This window comes from Sapajus apella, unplaced genomic scaffold (genome assembly GCF_009761245.1).
Source record: "Sapajus apella isolate SASKATOON/1434 unplaced genomic scaffold, GSC_monkey_1.0 scaffold175, whole genome shotgun sequence".
NCBI lineage: Eukaryota > Metazoa > Chordata > Mammalia > Primates > Cebidae > Sapajus > Sapajus apella.
In genome coordinates this window covers 592,101-609,331 of record NW_022437115.1, presented here as the reverse complement: position 1 = coordinate 609,331, position 17,231 = coordinate 592,101, and the positions used below count along the sequence as shown (strand labels likewise).

Sequence of the window (17,231 nt, the reverse complement as noted above, 5' to 3'; positions counted from 1 at the left end):
TTTTTTTTTTTTTTTTTTTTTTTTTGAGATGGAGTTTCGCTCTTGTTACCCAGGCTGGAGTGCAATGGCGCGATCTCGGCTCACCGCAACCTCCGCCTCCCGGGTTCAGGCAATTCTCCCGCCTCAGCCTCCTGAGTCTCTGGGATTACAGGCACGCGCCACCATGCCCAGCTAATTTTTTGTGTTTTTAGTAGAGACGGGGTTTCACCATGTTGACCAGGATGGTCTCGATCTTTTGACCTCGTGATCCACCCGCCTCGGCCTCCCACAGTGCTGGGATTACAGGCTTGAGCCACCGCACCCGGCTAAATAAATTTTTTATTATTTATCAAATAATGTGAGCCACTGCGCCCAGCCCCAGCTTGGTTTTGATGAGAATTGGCCTGGAATATTTGTTGGAAATAGATGCTCGGTGCCACAAAGAAAAATTAGCACTGAGACAGAGGATCATTCAGCAACGAAATTTTTACTTCCTGGACTGCAGGAAGGGTACCCTCGCTAGCCATCCTGCCATGAGAGCACAATGAACAAAGGAAAAACAGACAAATTTATCCCTTACACATTTGGGGTCTTCCTTATCGCTGTGTCTGATCTCTGTTGGCTGGAGCGAAACCTCACAATTTAAACTAAAACCCGATTGGCTAACAACTTAAAACTTTTCTAAACAGGTAAAAGCAATGGAGAGCTGGCACAGGCCTGTGAGCACATCCAGCACAGATATCCTGGTTAAAGTACAAGGACATAGAATGTACTACGTGCCTGTAAGCATGGCGTGTCTAACAGCTACAAAGGATAGGGCTTAACAAAGTTATTAGCATGCTTACCCTTTAACAAGAAAGGAAACTTTAAAAAGGAACTTTTCTACTTCCCACAATTCCCTCCTCTTTTACTTTATAATTTTCCTTTTTAAACTTTTAAAATATGTTTTGGCTTAGTTGTTCTGCCTGAGTTTCTAAAAGAAAAAGCTTCTCTTTCTTTTTCTTTACACTGGGGGCTTGTCCGGGAACACTTATACATTTGGGGTTGTCCTCACTGCTGTGTCTGATCTCTGTTGGCTGGAGCCAGACCTCACAATCTAATAATAATTTAGCAATCAAATAAAACTTGGCTGTACAGTTGTATTTTTCATTTGTACTGTGTGTTTGTGTAATATGTTCCAAAGTTGTTCTTCTCTGTCTTTTTAAAGAGAAGCTTAAACAATGAGACCTGTGGACAGTAGTAGGTGACAAATTTCATGGACTTAGTTTTTGGATCTTACTTGCTCTGGACTGATACTCTGTTAACAAAAATTAGTATAATAAGTCATTAGACTAACAAGATTTTTTTCTTTTTTTTTTTTTTTTTTCTAGTCAGTCTCTGCTTATCCAGACTAAAAAGATTTCTAAGGCCGGGCGCGGTGGCTCAAGCCTGTAATCCCAGCACTTTGGGAGGCCGAGGCGGGTGGATCACGAGGTCAAGAGATCAAGACCATCCTGGTCAACATGGTGAAACCCCGTCTCTACTAAAAATACAAAAAATTAGCTGGGCATGGTGGCGCGTGCCTGTAGTCCCAGCTGCTCAGGAGGCTGAGGCAGGAGAATTGCCTGAACCCAGGAGGTGGAGGTTGTGGTGAGCCGAGATCGCGCCATTGCACTCCAGCCTGGGTAACAAGAGCGAAACTCCGTCTCAAAAAAAGCCTCGGCCTGCCAGGTGCTGGGATTTTTTAAAAGGAATTAATAAAAACATGAAGAGTTGAGAAATTTTTTGTCAGATTCACCTAAGTCCAATCCTTAGCACACCTAATTATACATATTTTTTTCATGCATAGGTGTACACATCTATGGGTATTTTCTTGATGATACTACATGCCAAATCTATCATTAGATGTAGATATATTATATTAATTAATTAATTTTGTAGAGACAAGGTCTTACTTTTGCCCAGGCTGGAGTGCAGGGGTGCCATCAGAGCTCACTGCAGGCTTGAACTCCTGAGCTCAAGCGATCCTCTCGCCTCAGCTTCCCCAGTTGCTGGGACAAAAGGCATGCACCATCATGCTTGGCTAATTTTTTTTTTTTTTTTTTTGGAGTCTCACTCTGTTGCCCAGGCTGGAGTGCAATGCTGCAATGTCCGCTCACTGCAACCTCCCTCTCCTGGGTTTAAGCGATTTTCATGCCTCGGCTTCTCTAGTAGCTGGGACTACTCCAGCAGGAGGGCGGCGCCACGCCTGGTTAATTTTTTTTTTTTTTTTTTTTGTATTTTTAGTAGAGACAGGGTTTCATCATGTTGCCAAAGCTGGTCTTGAACTCCTGAGCCCAAATGATCCGCCTGCCTCGGCCTGCCAGGTGCTGGGATTCGAGCTCCACTTTATAGTATTACAGATAGATGGATACGTCTGTTTTTTTTCCAGCGCACATTCTTTTTGTATCGAGCCACTCGGGGCGGTGGGTGCGCACGGAGACCCCCCCCCGCCGCCCCTCCCACTCCCGGGAAGGAAGAAAAGGGAACCAGAAGCCCCTACACTCCCCGGAGGGCGGAGTCGGAGCGTGGCGGGGAGGAGTCAGTGCTTGGCGGGGCGGAGTCAGTGCTCGGCGAGGCGGAGTCAGCAATTGGTGGCGAGGAGTGGGAGCGCGGTGGGGCGGAGTCATTGCGCAGGGGGCGGAGACCGTGATTTGTGGGGGCGGAGTCGGGGATCGGGGGCGGAGTCAGTGCGTGGCGGGGGCGGAGTCGGGGACGGAGGGGGCGGAGTCTCCGATGACGGGGCGAGGCCTCTCGCTAACGGTCGCGCGGCCGTCGCACCTGCACGCGTCTGTGTGCCGAGCGTCGTGTGGAAAAGCCGCGAAGCGCGGGCGACTCGGGGGTCGGGCGAGCCAGGTCCGCGAGGTCGCGGCTGCCGCTGTGCAGGGCCGGGAAGCAGTCGCCCCGGAGAGCCTCGGGTGAGCAGCGGCGTGGACGGCGCGGTGGCGGCGCCCGCCCGGCCTCCAGCTGTGAGGCGGCGTCCGCGGAGGGGAGCCCGCGCGGGGCCGGCCGGGGTCGGCTGACGGAGGCCCTGCGGGGCTCGGGGCGCGCGTGCGGGGAGCGGAGCGGGCGGAGCGTGTGGGGTCCGGGCCTGGCCGCGTCCTCGGCTCGCCGCGGGGCGGGGGGCGCGGGCCGTCCTGTCTCGCCGCCCTCCCGGCGTCTCCCGCGGCCTCCGCTGCTTGGCCCTGCCCGGGGCTCCTCGCGGCCGGCGCCGGAGGACACGCGGGAAAGCCCCTCGCGGAGCTGCGTTTTCCGAGCCTCGACCTGTCAGTGGAAAAGGGCGGCGGTGGCTCTCGCCTGTCCTCCCGGCGCCACGGGTCAGGAGGTCGGGAGTTCGAGACCCGCTTGGCCGACACAAACCCCGTGTCTACTAAAAATACAAAAAAGTTACCCGGGCGTGGCGGCGCGCGCCTGTCACCCCGCTGCTCGGGAGGCCGAGGCGGGACGGGAACGCGGGGCCGTCCTGGCCAACAGGGGGAGACCCCATCTCTACTAAAAATGATGATAATAATAAAAAATACAAAAACGAGCTGGGCGTGGGGTCGGGCGCCTGTAATCCGAGCTACTCGGGAGGCTGAGGAGGAGTTGCAGTGAGCCACGGCCGTGCCGCTGCACTCCAGCCTGAGCGAGTCAAAAAAAAAAAAAAAAAAAAAAATGGGGGGGCCGGGCGCGGTGGCTCACGCCTGTAATCCCAGCACTTTGGGAGGCTGAGGCGGGTGGATCACGAGGTCAAGAGATCGAGACCATCCTGGTCAACATGGTGAAACCCCGTCTCTACTAAAAATACAAAAAATTAGCTGGGCATGGTGGCGCGTGCCTGTAATCCCAGCTACTCAGGAGGCTGAGGCAGGAGAATTGCCTGAACCCAGGAGGCGGAGGTTGCGGTGAGCCGAGATCGCGCCATTGCACTCCAGCCTGGGTAACAATAGCGAAACTCCATCTCAAAAAAAAAAAAAAAAAAAAATCCGCATGACTACAAACTAGTGGTACTACAGTCATATTTGGGCCGGGCACAGTGGCTCACGCCCATAATCTCAACATTTTGGGAGGCTGAGGCGGGCAGATCACCTAAGGTTGGGAGTTCAAGACCAGCCTGACCAACATGGAGAAACCCTGTCTTTACTAAAAATACAAAATTAGCTGGGCTTGGTGGCATATACCTGTAATCCCAGCTACTCTGGAGACTGAGGCAGGAGAATCCCTTGAACCTGGGAGGCAAAGGTTGCAGTGAGCCGAGATTTCACCATTGCGCTCCGGCCTGGGCAACAAGAGTGAAACTCCGTCTCAAAAACAAAAACAAAATCATATTTGACTAACTCCACAGGCTGCCTGAAACTTGGGTGATATAAGACACATCCTGGAGCTGTAGCCTGTGGAGGTGGGCATTCACAGAGAGGCCCTGGATTAAGTGAAGGCAAGTCAATCTGTTTGGTGTAGCTTACAATTTTTACTACAATAGAACCTCTTACAGTGATGATGTTGAGGGACAAACCACCATGTCATTCATTTGATAGGTAGTGAGTATTTTCAGTTATGGAATACATACGTAAAAATATGTAAGATGCCACCTCTGCCCTCATGGAATTTACCAGGTAGAGGTGTGTTTAAAACTACCACCTTTTTTTTCACATAGTGTAACCAAATGCACAATTTGAGGTATTTACAGATTTTTGCTGTATTTTTGAGGTAAGCTTGAAGCTAATATATATTTAAATCCTTAAATGTCCCATTGAATCATCTTGTGTGTAAAACTCTAATTTTGGCCATGCTTGGTGACTCAAGCCTGTAACCCAGCACTTTGGGGCGGGCGGATCACTTGAGATCAGGAGTTTGAGACCAGCCTGGCCAATATGGTGAAACCCTGTCTTTACTAAAAATACAAAAATTGTCCAGGGGTGGTGGCACATTCCTGTAATCTCAGCTATTTGGGAGGCTGAGCAGAAGAATCGCTTGAGCTCGGGAGGCAGAGGTGTAGTGAGCTGAAATTGTGCTACTGCACTCCAGCCTGGGGCACAGAGCGAGACTCATGTCTCAAAAAAAAAAAAAAAAAATTTAAAAGATAAAACTAAATTTACACCGTCCTCAAAAACTGCTAAATTTTACACGGTTTTAGAAAGTGAAAGTTAAAAATGGAAACTTATAATAGCTATATAATTCAAAATTATAAGAGGACATTTTGAAAATGTTTTCTATAGGTTGAATATATGTTCATTCACATTTTACCATTATAGTAAAAATTTTCCAAAGAAGAAGTAAAATATCCAGTGCTTTCCTAAATAATATTTTATTTTATTTTATTTTTGAGACGGAATCTCTGTCACCCTGGCTGGAGTGCAGTGTCACAATCTTTGCTCACTGCAACCTCCACCTCCCAGGTTCTAGCAGTTTTCTCTGCCTCAGCGTCCTGAGTAGCTGGGATTATAGGTGTGAGCCACTGCACCTGGCTTTAAATAATATTTTAAACTTTTGGAATTTTTTATGGTTTATTTCGTTTATTCAATTTATATATCTAAATTATATTTTCTAATATGCAGATAAAACAATGGCAAACTCCTTTGCATCAAGGACCCTCACTGCCCTTTCAGATCTGCAGCCAAATATGGCTAATCTGGTAAGTTTCAATGATATGCTGATTTGCTCACTAATGAAATTTTATATGATAACATTGCATCAACATTATTGATTCATTCAACACATGCTTTTACAATCAACAAGTATATAGATACTCCTTGCAGTGGTATAATTGTTAGATATTAAGTATACCTAAATTTCTTTGTATTTATGCTGCCTAGATGAAAATTAATCTTTGGGTAGAGTAGGAGTTATGATTGTAGATGTGACTAGTAATTGTTCAAAATGATCGATAGATGTTTGTATTATTTTAATTAAATATTTAATAGCATTGTAAAATTAAAGAGGCTCATGCCTGTAATCCCAGCACTTTGGGAGGCCAAGGTGGGTGGATCACCTGAGGTTGGGAGTTCAAGACCAGCCTGGCCCACATGGAGAAACCCCGTCTTTGCTAAAAATACGAAATTAGCCTGGCTTGGTGGCATATACCTGTAATCCCAGCTATTCAGGAGACTGAGGCAGGAGAATCGCTTGAACCCGGTAGGAGGTGGTTGCTGTAAGCCAAGATCATGCTATTACACTCTAGCCTGGGCAACAAGAATGAAACTCCGTCCCCCGCCCCCAAAAACATCAAACCATCTTGTTCAGTAGCAGCAATTTTCTAACCAAATTATCTAAGTTATTGTCTAAATACTTGACATTATGCTGCTTTTATGATATAAGGTTTATAACTGGTATGTTTTCTGCAATTATTATGTGAAAATTGACTTTTTGAGGAGGAGTTATAGGGGAATTCAGTGATTTTTGAATACATTTCAAGTGTTATTTATTAAAAAAAAAAACCATAAGGTGAAGAACTTATTGTAAAGCAACTACCATATACCCTCACCTTCCCTGCCCATGAGTAGTCTGCCATTTATATTTTGCTTTTGCAAACTAGATTTCCTACAATGGGACACCTTTACATATAACTTTAATAATTTGTAATTTAAAATTTGTAAGTATTAACAAATGATAATTGGTGTTATTGTTTTTCTTGAAAAGTAAACTATTTGCTAATAATGATCTCTTCAGATAGAATTTTACTCAGCATTCCTGTTGGTTGGATTTTCCAACAAAATTCAGTGAGATTTGCATGTATAAGGAATTAAAGAAATAATATCAAAGCGTCTAAATAAGCAGTAAGGCTAGCTAATAGCTCACCTATAATACAGGCGTCTTAAAAGCCTGATTGTAATTTAAATATCACAGATTTTTGTAAGGTTGAAATCAGTTGCTGCAATTAGCAAAACAAGTTTAGTTTTTTCTTTCAGAAAAGATAATAATTTTTTTTTCTTTTTTTCAATCCCAGCTTTTTTTTTGAGATGCAGTCTTGCTCTTTTGCCCAGGCTGGATTGCAGTGGCATGATCTGGGCTCACTGCAACCTCCACCTTCCGGGTTCAAGCAATTCTGCCTCAGCCTCCCGAGTAGCTGGGATTATAGACATCCCCCACCACGCCCGGTTAATTTTTTGTATTTTTAGTAGAGACAGGATTTTACCATGTTGTTCAGGCTGGTCTCAAACTCGTGACCTCAGGTGATTGACCCGCCTGCGCTGCCCAAAGTACTGGGATTACAGACATGAATCACCATACTCAGCCCATTTTTTTTTTTTTAATCTTAAAGCACGTTTCATACTTACCTGGCAAAAAAGAAAAAGGAAAATAAAAGCACATTTAAAATTTGTCTTCGGTAGTCACTAAAGAGAATATTAAACATCTTAAGGAGATGTTAATATCTCTAAGGTTTAAGATCTAGGACTTTAGAATTTAGATTTATTAGCAGCAAAATACAAGTTTTGTTATAGTCTAATTTATATCACTGTCCAGCATGTTTGGATTAAGAGAAAAGCAATTTTATGTGGATTATTAGAACACCCTATATAAAGGAAAGCTTTTAAGATGATGGCAAATTAAACTGCATTATCTTGTGCTTTGGGTCAATTAAATAAAGATTGATAGCATAGGGCAGTTATTGTGCTCCATCTAGTGATTGAAAATAAAGTAGAGGCTGGGTGCGGTGGCTCACACCTGTAATCCTAGCACTTTGGGAGGCTGAGGCGGATAGATCACGAGGTCAGGACATTGATACCATCCTGGCTAACACAGCGAAACCCCATCTGTACTAAAAATACAAAAAATTAGCTGGTCATGGTCGAAGGTGCCTGTAGTCCCAGCTACTTGAGAGCCTGAGGCAGGAAAATCACTTGAACCTGGGAGGTGGAGGTTGCAGTGAGCTGAGATTGCGCCACTGCACTCCGGTCTGGGTGACAGAGCGAGACTGTCTTAAAAAAAAAAAAAAGGGAAGAAAGAAAAAAGAAAATAAAGTAGAAATATGCTGTGTTAAATGATTATATTTGTAATAGTAAACTTTTGGATTACTTTGTACTATTCCTTGTGGAATTGAACAGTTATGAAATTCTTGTAGATGTTTGTCTGCAATAAATACATTTAAATGGTTCCTAGTCAGAAATGTTTGTTAGAGCCAGTAAAATATAACAAGCCCATGAAATTAAATTTACCATGTACATCTGTGTTTAATATTGGTCTTCTGTAACCTTTTTGTTTTTCAGAAAATAATCGGTATAGTTATCGGGAAAACAGATGTCAGAGGATTTCCAGACAGAAAAAGCTGAGTTCTCTTTAACTCTTTGCTTCATTTTTCATCAACTTTGGCTTTTGACTATAACAAAGTCTATTTAAGAGATTAATTTTCTTTGCCTGTTTAATTCCCTGAGGGCACTGGCCATCGTCTCTGATTCAAGGCTATAGGAGTGAGGACAGTAAAACCTTTTTTTTTTTTTTTTTTTTACAGAGTTTTTCTGTGTCACCTAGGCTGGAGTGCAATGGCACAATCTCAGCTCACTGCAATGTCTGCCTTTCAGGGTCAGGCCATTCTGTCCCACTCAGTCTCCTGAGTAGCTAGGACTACAGGTGCACACTGCCACATCCCCACATCCAGCTCACTTTTTGTATTTTTTGTAGAGATGGGTTTTGCAATGTTGCTCAGGCTGGTCTCGAACTCCTAATCTTAAGTGATCTACCAACCTTGGCTTCTTTCTAGAAGTGCTCGGATTACAGACATGAGCCACTGCACCTGGCCTGAAAATCATTTTTAATGATTTTATTTGATGTTTCTTTTTTTTTCTTCTTTAAGACGTAGTCTTGCCCTATCACCCAGGCTGGAGTGCAGTGGTGAGATCTCGACTCACTGCAACCTCCACCTGTGTTCAAACGATTCTCCTGCCTCAGCCTCCCTATTAGCTGGGATTACAGGCACCTGCCATCACACCCAGCTAATTTTTGTGTTTTTATAGAGATGGGGTTTCACCATGTTGGCCAGGCTGGTCTCGAACTCCTAACGTCGTGATCCAACTGCCTTGGCTTCCCAAAGTGCTGGGATTACAGGTGTGAACCACTGCGCCTGGCCTACATGTTTTAGGTATACAATGGCAAAATAACTGGTTAAAATGGTCAACTCATTAACTTGGCCAGGCTGGTCTCAAACTCCTAACCTCATGATCAACCTGCCTCAGCTTCCCAAGTAGCTGGGACTACCAACACCCGCCAGCACACCCAGCTAATTTTTTGTATTTTAGTAGAGACGGGGTTTCACCATGTTGGGTAGGATGGTCTCGATCTTTTGACCTCATGATCTGCCTGCCTCCGCTTCCCACAGTGCTGGGATTACAGGCGTGAGCCACCGCGCCCAGTCTAGAAGTTCTTTTTTTTTTTTTTTTTTTTTTTTTTTAAGATGGGGTTTCACCATGTTAGGCAGGCTGGTCTTGAACTCCCGACCTCAGGTGATCCACCCGCCTTGGCCTCCAAATTGATTGGATTACAGGCGTGAGCCACCACGCCCAGCCTAGAGTTCTTATTGAGTTACTTGAACTGCACAAAAGTTTTAGGACTATGAAAACATAAACCAGGACTGAACCTACATTTTAAAAATCAGTTCACCTTCAAATGTTTGTAGTTGACATGAAAGATAAAATATTGAATGGTAGGCTGGGCACAGTGGTTCACGCCTGTAATCCCAGCACTTTGGGAGGCTGAGGCGCACGGATCACGAGGTCAGAAGATCGACACCATCCTGGCCAACATGGTGAAACCCCGTCTCTACTAAAATACTATAAGTTAGCCAGGCGTGGTGGTGCGTGCCTGTAATCCCAGCTACTCAGGAGGCTGAGGCAGGAGAATCACTTGAACCTGGGAGGTGAAGGTTGCAGTGAGCAGAGATCGTACCACTGCACTCCAGACTGGCAACAAAACAAGACTGTGTCTCAAAAAAACAAAACAAAAAATAAGTAGAATGGTAAAACTTGCAGTTCACTACTATTAGCTTTAAAGTCTTCTTTTTTTTTTTTCTCTTCTGCCCAGGCTGGAGTGCAATGGTGTGATGTCAACTCACCACAACCTCCGCCTCCTGGGTTCAAGCGATTCTCCTGCCTCAGCATCCCAAGTAGCTGGTATTACAGGCATGCACCACCACACCTGGCTAATTTTGTATTTTTAGTAGAGGCAGGGTTTCTCCATATTGGTTAGGCTGGTCTCAAATTCCTGACCTCAGGTGATCCGCCTGCCTCGGCCTCCCAAAATGCTGGGATTACAGGTGTGAGACACCTCACCCAGCCTTAATTTTTGTATTTTTAGTAGAGACGGGGTTTCACCATGTTGGCCAGGATGGTCTTCATCTCTTGAACTTGTGATCCACCAGCCTTGGTGTCCCAAAGTGCTAGGATTACAGGGTTGAGCCACCATGCCTGGCGGTTGTAATTTTTTTTTTAAGATGGACTCTTGCTCTGTTGCCAGGCTCGAGTGCTGTGGTATGATCTCGGCTCACTGCAGCCTCTGCCTCCCGGGTTCAACAATTCCCTTGCCTCAGGCTTCTAAGTAGCTGTGATTACAGGTGCACGCCACCACACCTGGCTAACTTTTTGTATTTTAGTAGAGACAGAGTTTCACCATGTTGACCAGGATGGTCTCGATCTTGACCTTGTGATCTGCCTGCTTCAGTCTCCCAAAATTCTGGGATTATAGGCGTGAGCCACCATGCTGGCCTGTTGTAATTTTTAATTAGGAAAACCAATATTAAATTTCTGTTCTGCAAAAAAACTATTTGCTGACCCCTAGTGGTCCTCATTGAGTAGCACATAATTTGTTTTCAAATAACTTAATTATTTAAAAAAATTATTTTAAGTTTTTTAGATCCAGGATCTCACTCTGTTCTTCCCCACCTTTACTGAAAAACCCCGTCTCTGCTAAAATAATATAAAAATTAGCCTGGTATAAATAGTGCCTGTAGTCCCAGCTGCTCAGGAGGCTGAGGCAGGAGAATCACTTGAACTGGGAGTGGGGTTACAGTGAGCTGAGAGATCGCACCACTGCACTCCAGCCTAGGTGTATGGTTCATAAACACCCTGAACTTACTCTTCCCAGGCTGGGGTACAGTGGTGCATTCAAAGCTCACTACACACTTAAACTGGGCTCAGGTGACCTTTCCTCCTCAGCCTCCCTAGTAGCTGAGAGGAAAGACCAGTCCACCATTAATTTAAAAATTTTCTGTAGAGATGGGATCTCTCTATGTTGCTCAGGCTGGTTTTGAACTCCAGGCCTCAAGTGGTTCTCCCACCTCAGCCTCCCAGAGTCCTGGGATCACAGGAGCAAGCCACTGTGTGCAGCCAAGTTTTATTATTATTATTTTTGAGACAGTTTGACTCTTGTCACCCAGACTGGATCTTGGCTGACTGCAACCTCTGCCTCCCAGGTTCAAGTGATTCTGCTGCCTCAGCATCCCAAGTAGCTGGGACTGCAGGTGTCCACCACCACGCCTGGTTAAGTTTTGTATTTTTAGTAGAGATGGGGTTTCACCATGTTGGTGAGGCTGGTCTTGAACTCCTGACCTCAGGTGATCCACCCACCTCAGCTTCCCAAAATGTTGGGATTACAGGTGTGAGCCACCATGCTTGGGCTATTTTTATTTTTATTTTAGAGACGGGGCCTTTCTCTGTCACCCAGGCTAGAGAGCAGTGGTGCAATCACAGCTCACTGAAGCCTTGAACTACTGGGCTTAAGCAATCCGTCTGCTTCATCCTCTCAAGTAGCTGGGACTGAAATAACTATTTAAATCTGAATTATGACTTAGGTTCAAACAACAGCAAGAGAGAAAAGGAGAACCTAAGGTAATACCTGGATAGCTCAAATTTACATGTCTTTTCCCCCAAATACACAGATAACCAGGGAAGGGATCAAGGGGGCAACTTCTTACCACTTCAGTTTGAAATTCATAGAAGCATAACGTTATAGAATATACATCTGAAATAACATTTTGTACCATGCGTTTGAGTATTTTTATCATCATAATAAAGAATCATTTGATTAAAGAAATAATCATTTGTTCAGAATTGAAACTTCATGTGACACTTATCAAAAGGCGGAGAAGTGATTGAAACCCTTTATTTGAAAAATAAAAGCACTGGTTTTCCCTTAGATATTGGATCAGAAAGATACACTTTCAGCTTCACCATTCGGGATTCACCAGCACATTTTGTAAATGCAACTTCCTGGGGCAGTGAAGATTACATCAAGTCTCTTTCTGACAGCTTTAGGGTTGGTGATTGTGGTAAGTTGGCATTGATTCTTAAACTTTTTCTAGTACAGTATTATTCCTGTGGTATGTTTGTGGTAACTATACTGATGTGGGTAACCGCCCATATAGGCACCAAGGAAGGAGAGCTAAGCAGTATCCTGGAACAATTAAGATCTGAAGAAGGCCTGGCACGGTGGCTCAAGCCTGTAATCCCAGCACTTTGGGAGGCCGAGGCGGGTGGATCACGAAGTCAAGAGATCGAGACCATCCTGGTCAACATGGTGAAACCCCGTCTCTACTAAAAATACAAAAAACATTAGCTGGGCATGGTGGCGCGTGCCTGTAATCCCAGCTACTCAGGAGGTTGAGGCAGGAGAATTGCCTGAACCCAGGAGGCGGAGGTTGCGGTGAGCTGAGATGGTGCCATTGCACTCCAACCTGGATAACAAGAGCGAAACTCTGTCTCAAAAAAAAAAAAAAAAAGATCTGAAGAATATCTCAGTTTATAGTGTTACCACTCAGTTATTTCCCTAAGTTATTTAGGGAAATAACTTAGTTAAAGTTATTTAACTAAGATATGAACTATATCTTAGTTCACAATCGGAGGAATGCCTAGAGTAGACACAGTACAGAGCATGAATTAAGGAATAAGCAGCTTATAGTCGGAGGAATGTCTGGAGCAGACACAGTGCAGAACATGATTTAAGGGAAAACAGTTATACCGGGACCAGAATCCATGGCCCAGGCGGCAGCATTCAGTATCGGAAAGATACCTGCTGTATGGCAGGCTTGGGGTGAGAGCCACTCCTCCTGATAAAGGAGTTGTAGGACCTTGCTCCAGTTCTTGTGGAGGGCTAACCTCAGACCGGCAATCCCTTGAGCATCCGAGGGCTCAAAACCCCTCCGGGTAATCGCACCTTGGTGACTGTAAACTTTATCAGCTCTTGTTACTGTACTCACTCAAAAAGCATTCCCCTATAGAACTCATTGAAAGCTGCCAGCAGGTGGCGGTAACTCTGACAGCTCTGTCACTGCTGTGTGACTTAAAGCATCTTCCCGTAAATCATCTTAGAAGTAGCTTGCCCAAAGATAGAGGTATCGCAGACTGCACCCTCTTCCCTGCCCATGGCCCACCTCCATGCCTCAGTGACGTAATGGGGGTGGAACCCCTACTGCACACAGCTCACCTCCTTGCCTTGATGACCTAATGGGAATGGACCCCTTGCTGCCCACTGTCCATCTCCTAGCTTAGGTGACCTAATGGGGGTGGACTCCATGTTTATTGTTCACAACCCTATCACTATCCTTAAAGATGACTTCAGTCACTGCCCTGCCCCCTAACCTATACACAATAAATACTGATGCTTCTGGACATTCGGGGCCTCACTTGACTCCACTTATAGGTGGGGTGGCCCCCCTGAGCTCAGCTGCATTTTCCTTGTACTTCGGTGTCCTGTCTCTTTATTTCTCAGATCCTGCTCCTCAGCACAGCGTAAGGGACACCCCACGACCCTGTGGGGCCCTCAGCCCTACATACTGAGGCAGCTGAAATGAGACACAATTCGTAATTCTCAAGAACCTTATCAGGGGCCTGGCACAGTGGCTCATGCCTATAATCCCAGCACTTTGGGAGTCCGAGGCAGGCAGATCATGAGGTCAAGACCATCCTGGCCTACATGGTGAAACCCCATCTCTACTAAAAATACAAAAAATTAGCCGGGCTTGGGGGTGCTTCCCAGCTGCTCACGTGGCTGAGGCAGGAGAATTGCTTGAAACTGGAAAATGGAAGTTGCAGTGAACTGGGATCGCGCCACTGCACTCCCACATGGCAATAGAGCAAGACTCCATCTCAACAGAAAAAAAAAGTTATCAGAAAAAGCCAAGTGTTAAGAGTATAATGCAGTGGGGTGCAGTGGCTCACAACTGTAATCCCAACACTTTGGGAGGCCGAGGCAGGTGGATTATGTGAGTTCAGGAGTTTGAGAGCAGCCTGAGCAACATGGCAAAACCATTTCTATAAACAGTACAAAAAATTAGCTGGGTTTTGTGGCGTGGGCCTGTAGTACCAGCTACTGAGGAGGCTGAAGGGGGAGGATGGGTTGAGCTTGGGAAATGGAAATTTCAGTGAACCAATATAGTGCCACTGCACTCCATCCTGGGTCACAGAGTGAGACCCTGTCTCAAAAATAAATAAATAAATAACTGCAATGCAAGGCATTCAGAACGTTACTTGAAGCATACAAAATGATAGTTATATTTTTACTAGGTAACCTTACTGTCTTTGGTTTATTACATATTTAAATTTGCATCAACCCTTATTATTGTTATAATTGGTTATCTTTCTTTAGACATATAATAGGGACACTGAATCGATTTTGATAAAAGTTGATATTTGAATTGTTAATGGGATTTTAAGGAACTTTACCTTTGGCTGAAATACCAAATCCTTTGGATTTGCTACTCACCCAGTATCCCTTTGACAGTACAAACTAGTATAGTAGAAAGAACAGTAGACTTTGAAAACACAGAGGTCTAGATTCAAGTCCCAGTTTCAACATTTACTTACAAATGGCTTTGAGAACATTTCTTAATCTTGTTGGGTCTCAACTATGAAATAATACCTCATTAGGTTCTTGTAAATATTAAATGAGATAGTGTGGCCGGGTGCAATGGCTCATCCCAGCACTTTGGGAGGCCGAGGCGGGTGGATCACCTGAGGTCAGGAGTTCGAGACCAGCCTGACCAACATGGTGAAACCCTGTCTCTACTTAAAATACAAAAAAAAAAAAAAAAAAAAAATTGCCAGGTGTGGTGGCATGCACCTGTAATCCCAGCAACTCAGGAGGCTGAGGCAGGAGAACCCTGGAACCTGGGAGGTGGAGGCTGCAGTGAGCCAATATCGTGCCACTGCACTCCAGACTGGGCAACAGAGCAAGACTCTCTCTCTCTCTCTCTCTCTCTCTCTCTCTCTCTCTCTCTCACACTCACTCTCTCACTCACGCACACACACACACACACAAAAGATAACGTACCTAGTATGAAGTGTGGAACTTAGTCACTCAACAGATGACAGCCTTAGCCTAATAAAAGGAACAAGAAAGCCTGTGTACTAGCTCTCCTTCACGGTAGAAAAAGAGAAAAGAAAGAGTAATGCAGGTAATGAAAACACTCCTCTTCAATACTGTGGTCTCAAGCAGCCCACTCCCCATACCAGTTATTTAGACCCTAATGATATATTGCCTTGTATTATTAACTTTCAGGACAATGTATGATATCTCTCTAGTTGAATAACAGAGTCATCGAACACAGGGACTATGAAGGCGGAAAGCTTTCCAAATTTCATAGGGGCCAGTATAGCTATAGACATCCGTTGAATAAATTATTAGTTATATATAAATATATTAATTATATATGGAGATAAAGATTTCAATTTTGACATTTCAGTATCAAAATATGTTATATGTTGATGGTGGAAAGATGAATGAGGTATGAAATGTTTAAAGTCTAAAGTTATCATGATTATAAATTAAACAGGATTTTAATGTGTTTATCTTGTTACTTTGCGATGTCATCTTACTTTGCTCTCTGTTTTAGTGATGATTGAAAATCCTCTGATCCAAAGAAAGGATATAGAAAGAGAGGAAAAATTCAGCCCTGCAACTCCTAGGTAAGTATCTGTCTAGCACAGAGATCAGTCTCTGGCACAGAGATTGTGCCAGAATGATCATTACTAATAATTTTGTATCAGATTAGCAGATATCTTACTAGAAGTGTTCTATTTCTATTCCAGTAAAAGTGAATTTAATTTTCTCTTACAAAACTCATCTTTGATTATGATATAATTTACTCTGATACAGAGTCACATAAAAAATGGCTTTGCTTTCAGTACTTTGATTCATATTCTTAAATTTACAAAAATTTGACTGTTAGGTTAAAACAGAACGAGAAGAAAAGATAAACTTTGGAAATTGCATATTTCTTTTTTCATATCAAGGTATCCCTCTACTCACAACCTTACCATCTTAGGTCATGTTCCCTGGAAGCAGAGCTTGAGAGGAGGACTCTTATGTGATTATTTCATTGAGGGAGAGCTCTCAGGGGAACCCTGGAATGAGAGGTGGAGACGAAGCTGAGCAGAGAAGTGGGTTCACCTGGAGCCTCAGCAGGAACCCAGGACAGAGTTCTGGAGTATGAGTGGCCCCCTTAGAACAGTGCCCTGGCTGTAGTCCATCCACTCCCCGAACCCTCAGAGTGGCATGGGGATACGCTCGAAGGCAGGCTTGGCAGTTCTGGAGAGGAGGATGTAGCTGTGCTCCTGTACCGGCCTGTAAAGGGCTGTTGGCAGGCACAGCAGTCTACTGCATTTACCCTCACATCATTTGTGACCCCCTCCCTTTTCTAACCTCATCTTACACCAGACTCTCAAGCCTCATTTCTCTGCAGCCACAGTGAATTTCTTTACATTTCATGAACATCCTGAACTCATTCTGCACTAAGAACTTTTGTATTTTCTAGTCCCTCTCTGCATAGAACATTATTCTCCCATCTGTCTGAATACAGGTATTTGCTTCTTTGGGTTAATGACTCTCAGCTTAAATTGTTGTATGGGACCGAGCGTAGAAAGTTAGCACCAAGACAAAAGTATGCCAGATTGCAGGGTCATTTATTATGCCGGCGACCACAGAGGACTCACGTTTCTCCAATCTGTGGCGTCAAAAGGAGGGTGCCAAGACTTTTTATACCCGAAAAACCACCTTGGGAGTGGGGGTGAGGGGCGGGGATGGGGATGAAAAGGTTTCGGACATTCCAAGGGCTAGGGGATTCTGTGATTCACCTCCTGGGCGGAGATGAGGGCCGGGGTCTCCAGACTTTCCAAAGTCCAGGGGATTCTGTAATTCACCTCCTGGGTGGAGACGAGGGCGGGGGTCTCCGGACATTCCAAGGTCCAAGGGACTTTTGTCATTCTGTTTGTTACTTCAGTGGTTTACAGAAGTCAAGATATACATTTGTTTACACATTGTCTGGGTGGTGATAG

General features: G+C 44.6%; 1 protein-coding gene and 1 long non-coding RNA gene across 2 annotated transcripts in view; both read left to right on the top strand.

The window, feature by feature from the left end:
• Positions 1 to 2,743: 2,743 nt before the first annotated feature.
• LOC116542914 lies at positions 2,744 to 8,325 on the top strand. The gene is made up of 3 exons (XR_004265406.1): positions 2,744 to 2,915; positions 5,532 to 5,608; positions 8,181 to 8,325. It is a non-coding gene; the product is annotated as an uncharacterized LOC116542914 (long non-coding RNA).
• Positions 8,326 to 12,040: 3,715 nt separating this feature from the next.
• MEIOB (meiosis specific with OB-fold) overlaps positions 12,041 to 17,231 on the top strand; it is a 31,677-nt gene continuing 26,486 nt past the window's right edge. Inside the window, exons 1-2 of the mRNA XM_032268130.1 lie at positions 12,041 to 12,229; positions 15,791 to 15,863. Of these exons, the coding sequence (XP_032124021.1) occupies positions 15,793 to 15,863 (71 nt within the window). The 5' untranslated portion in view covers positions 12,041 to 12,229; positions 15,791 to 15,792. The remainder of the gene's footprint in view (positions 12,230 to 15,790; positions 15,864 to 17,231) is intronic.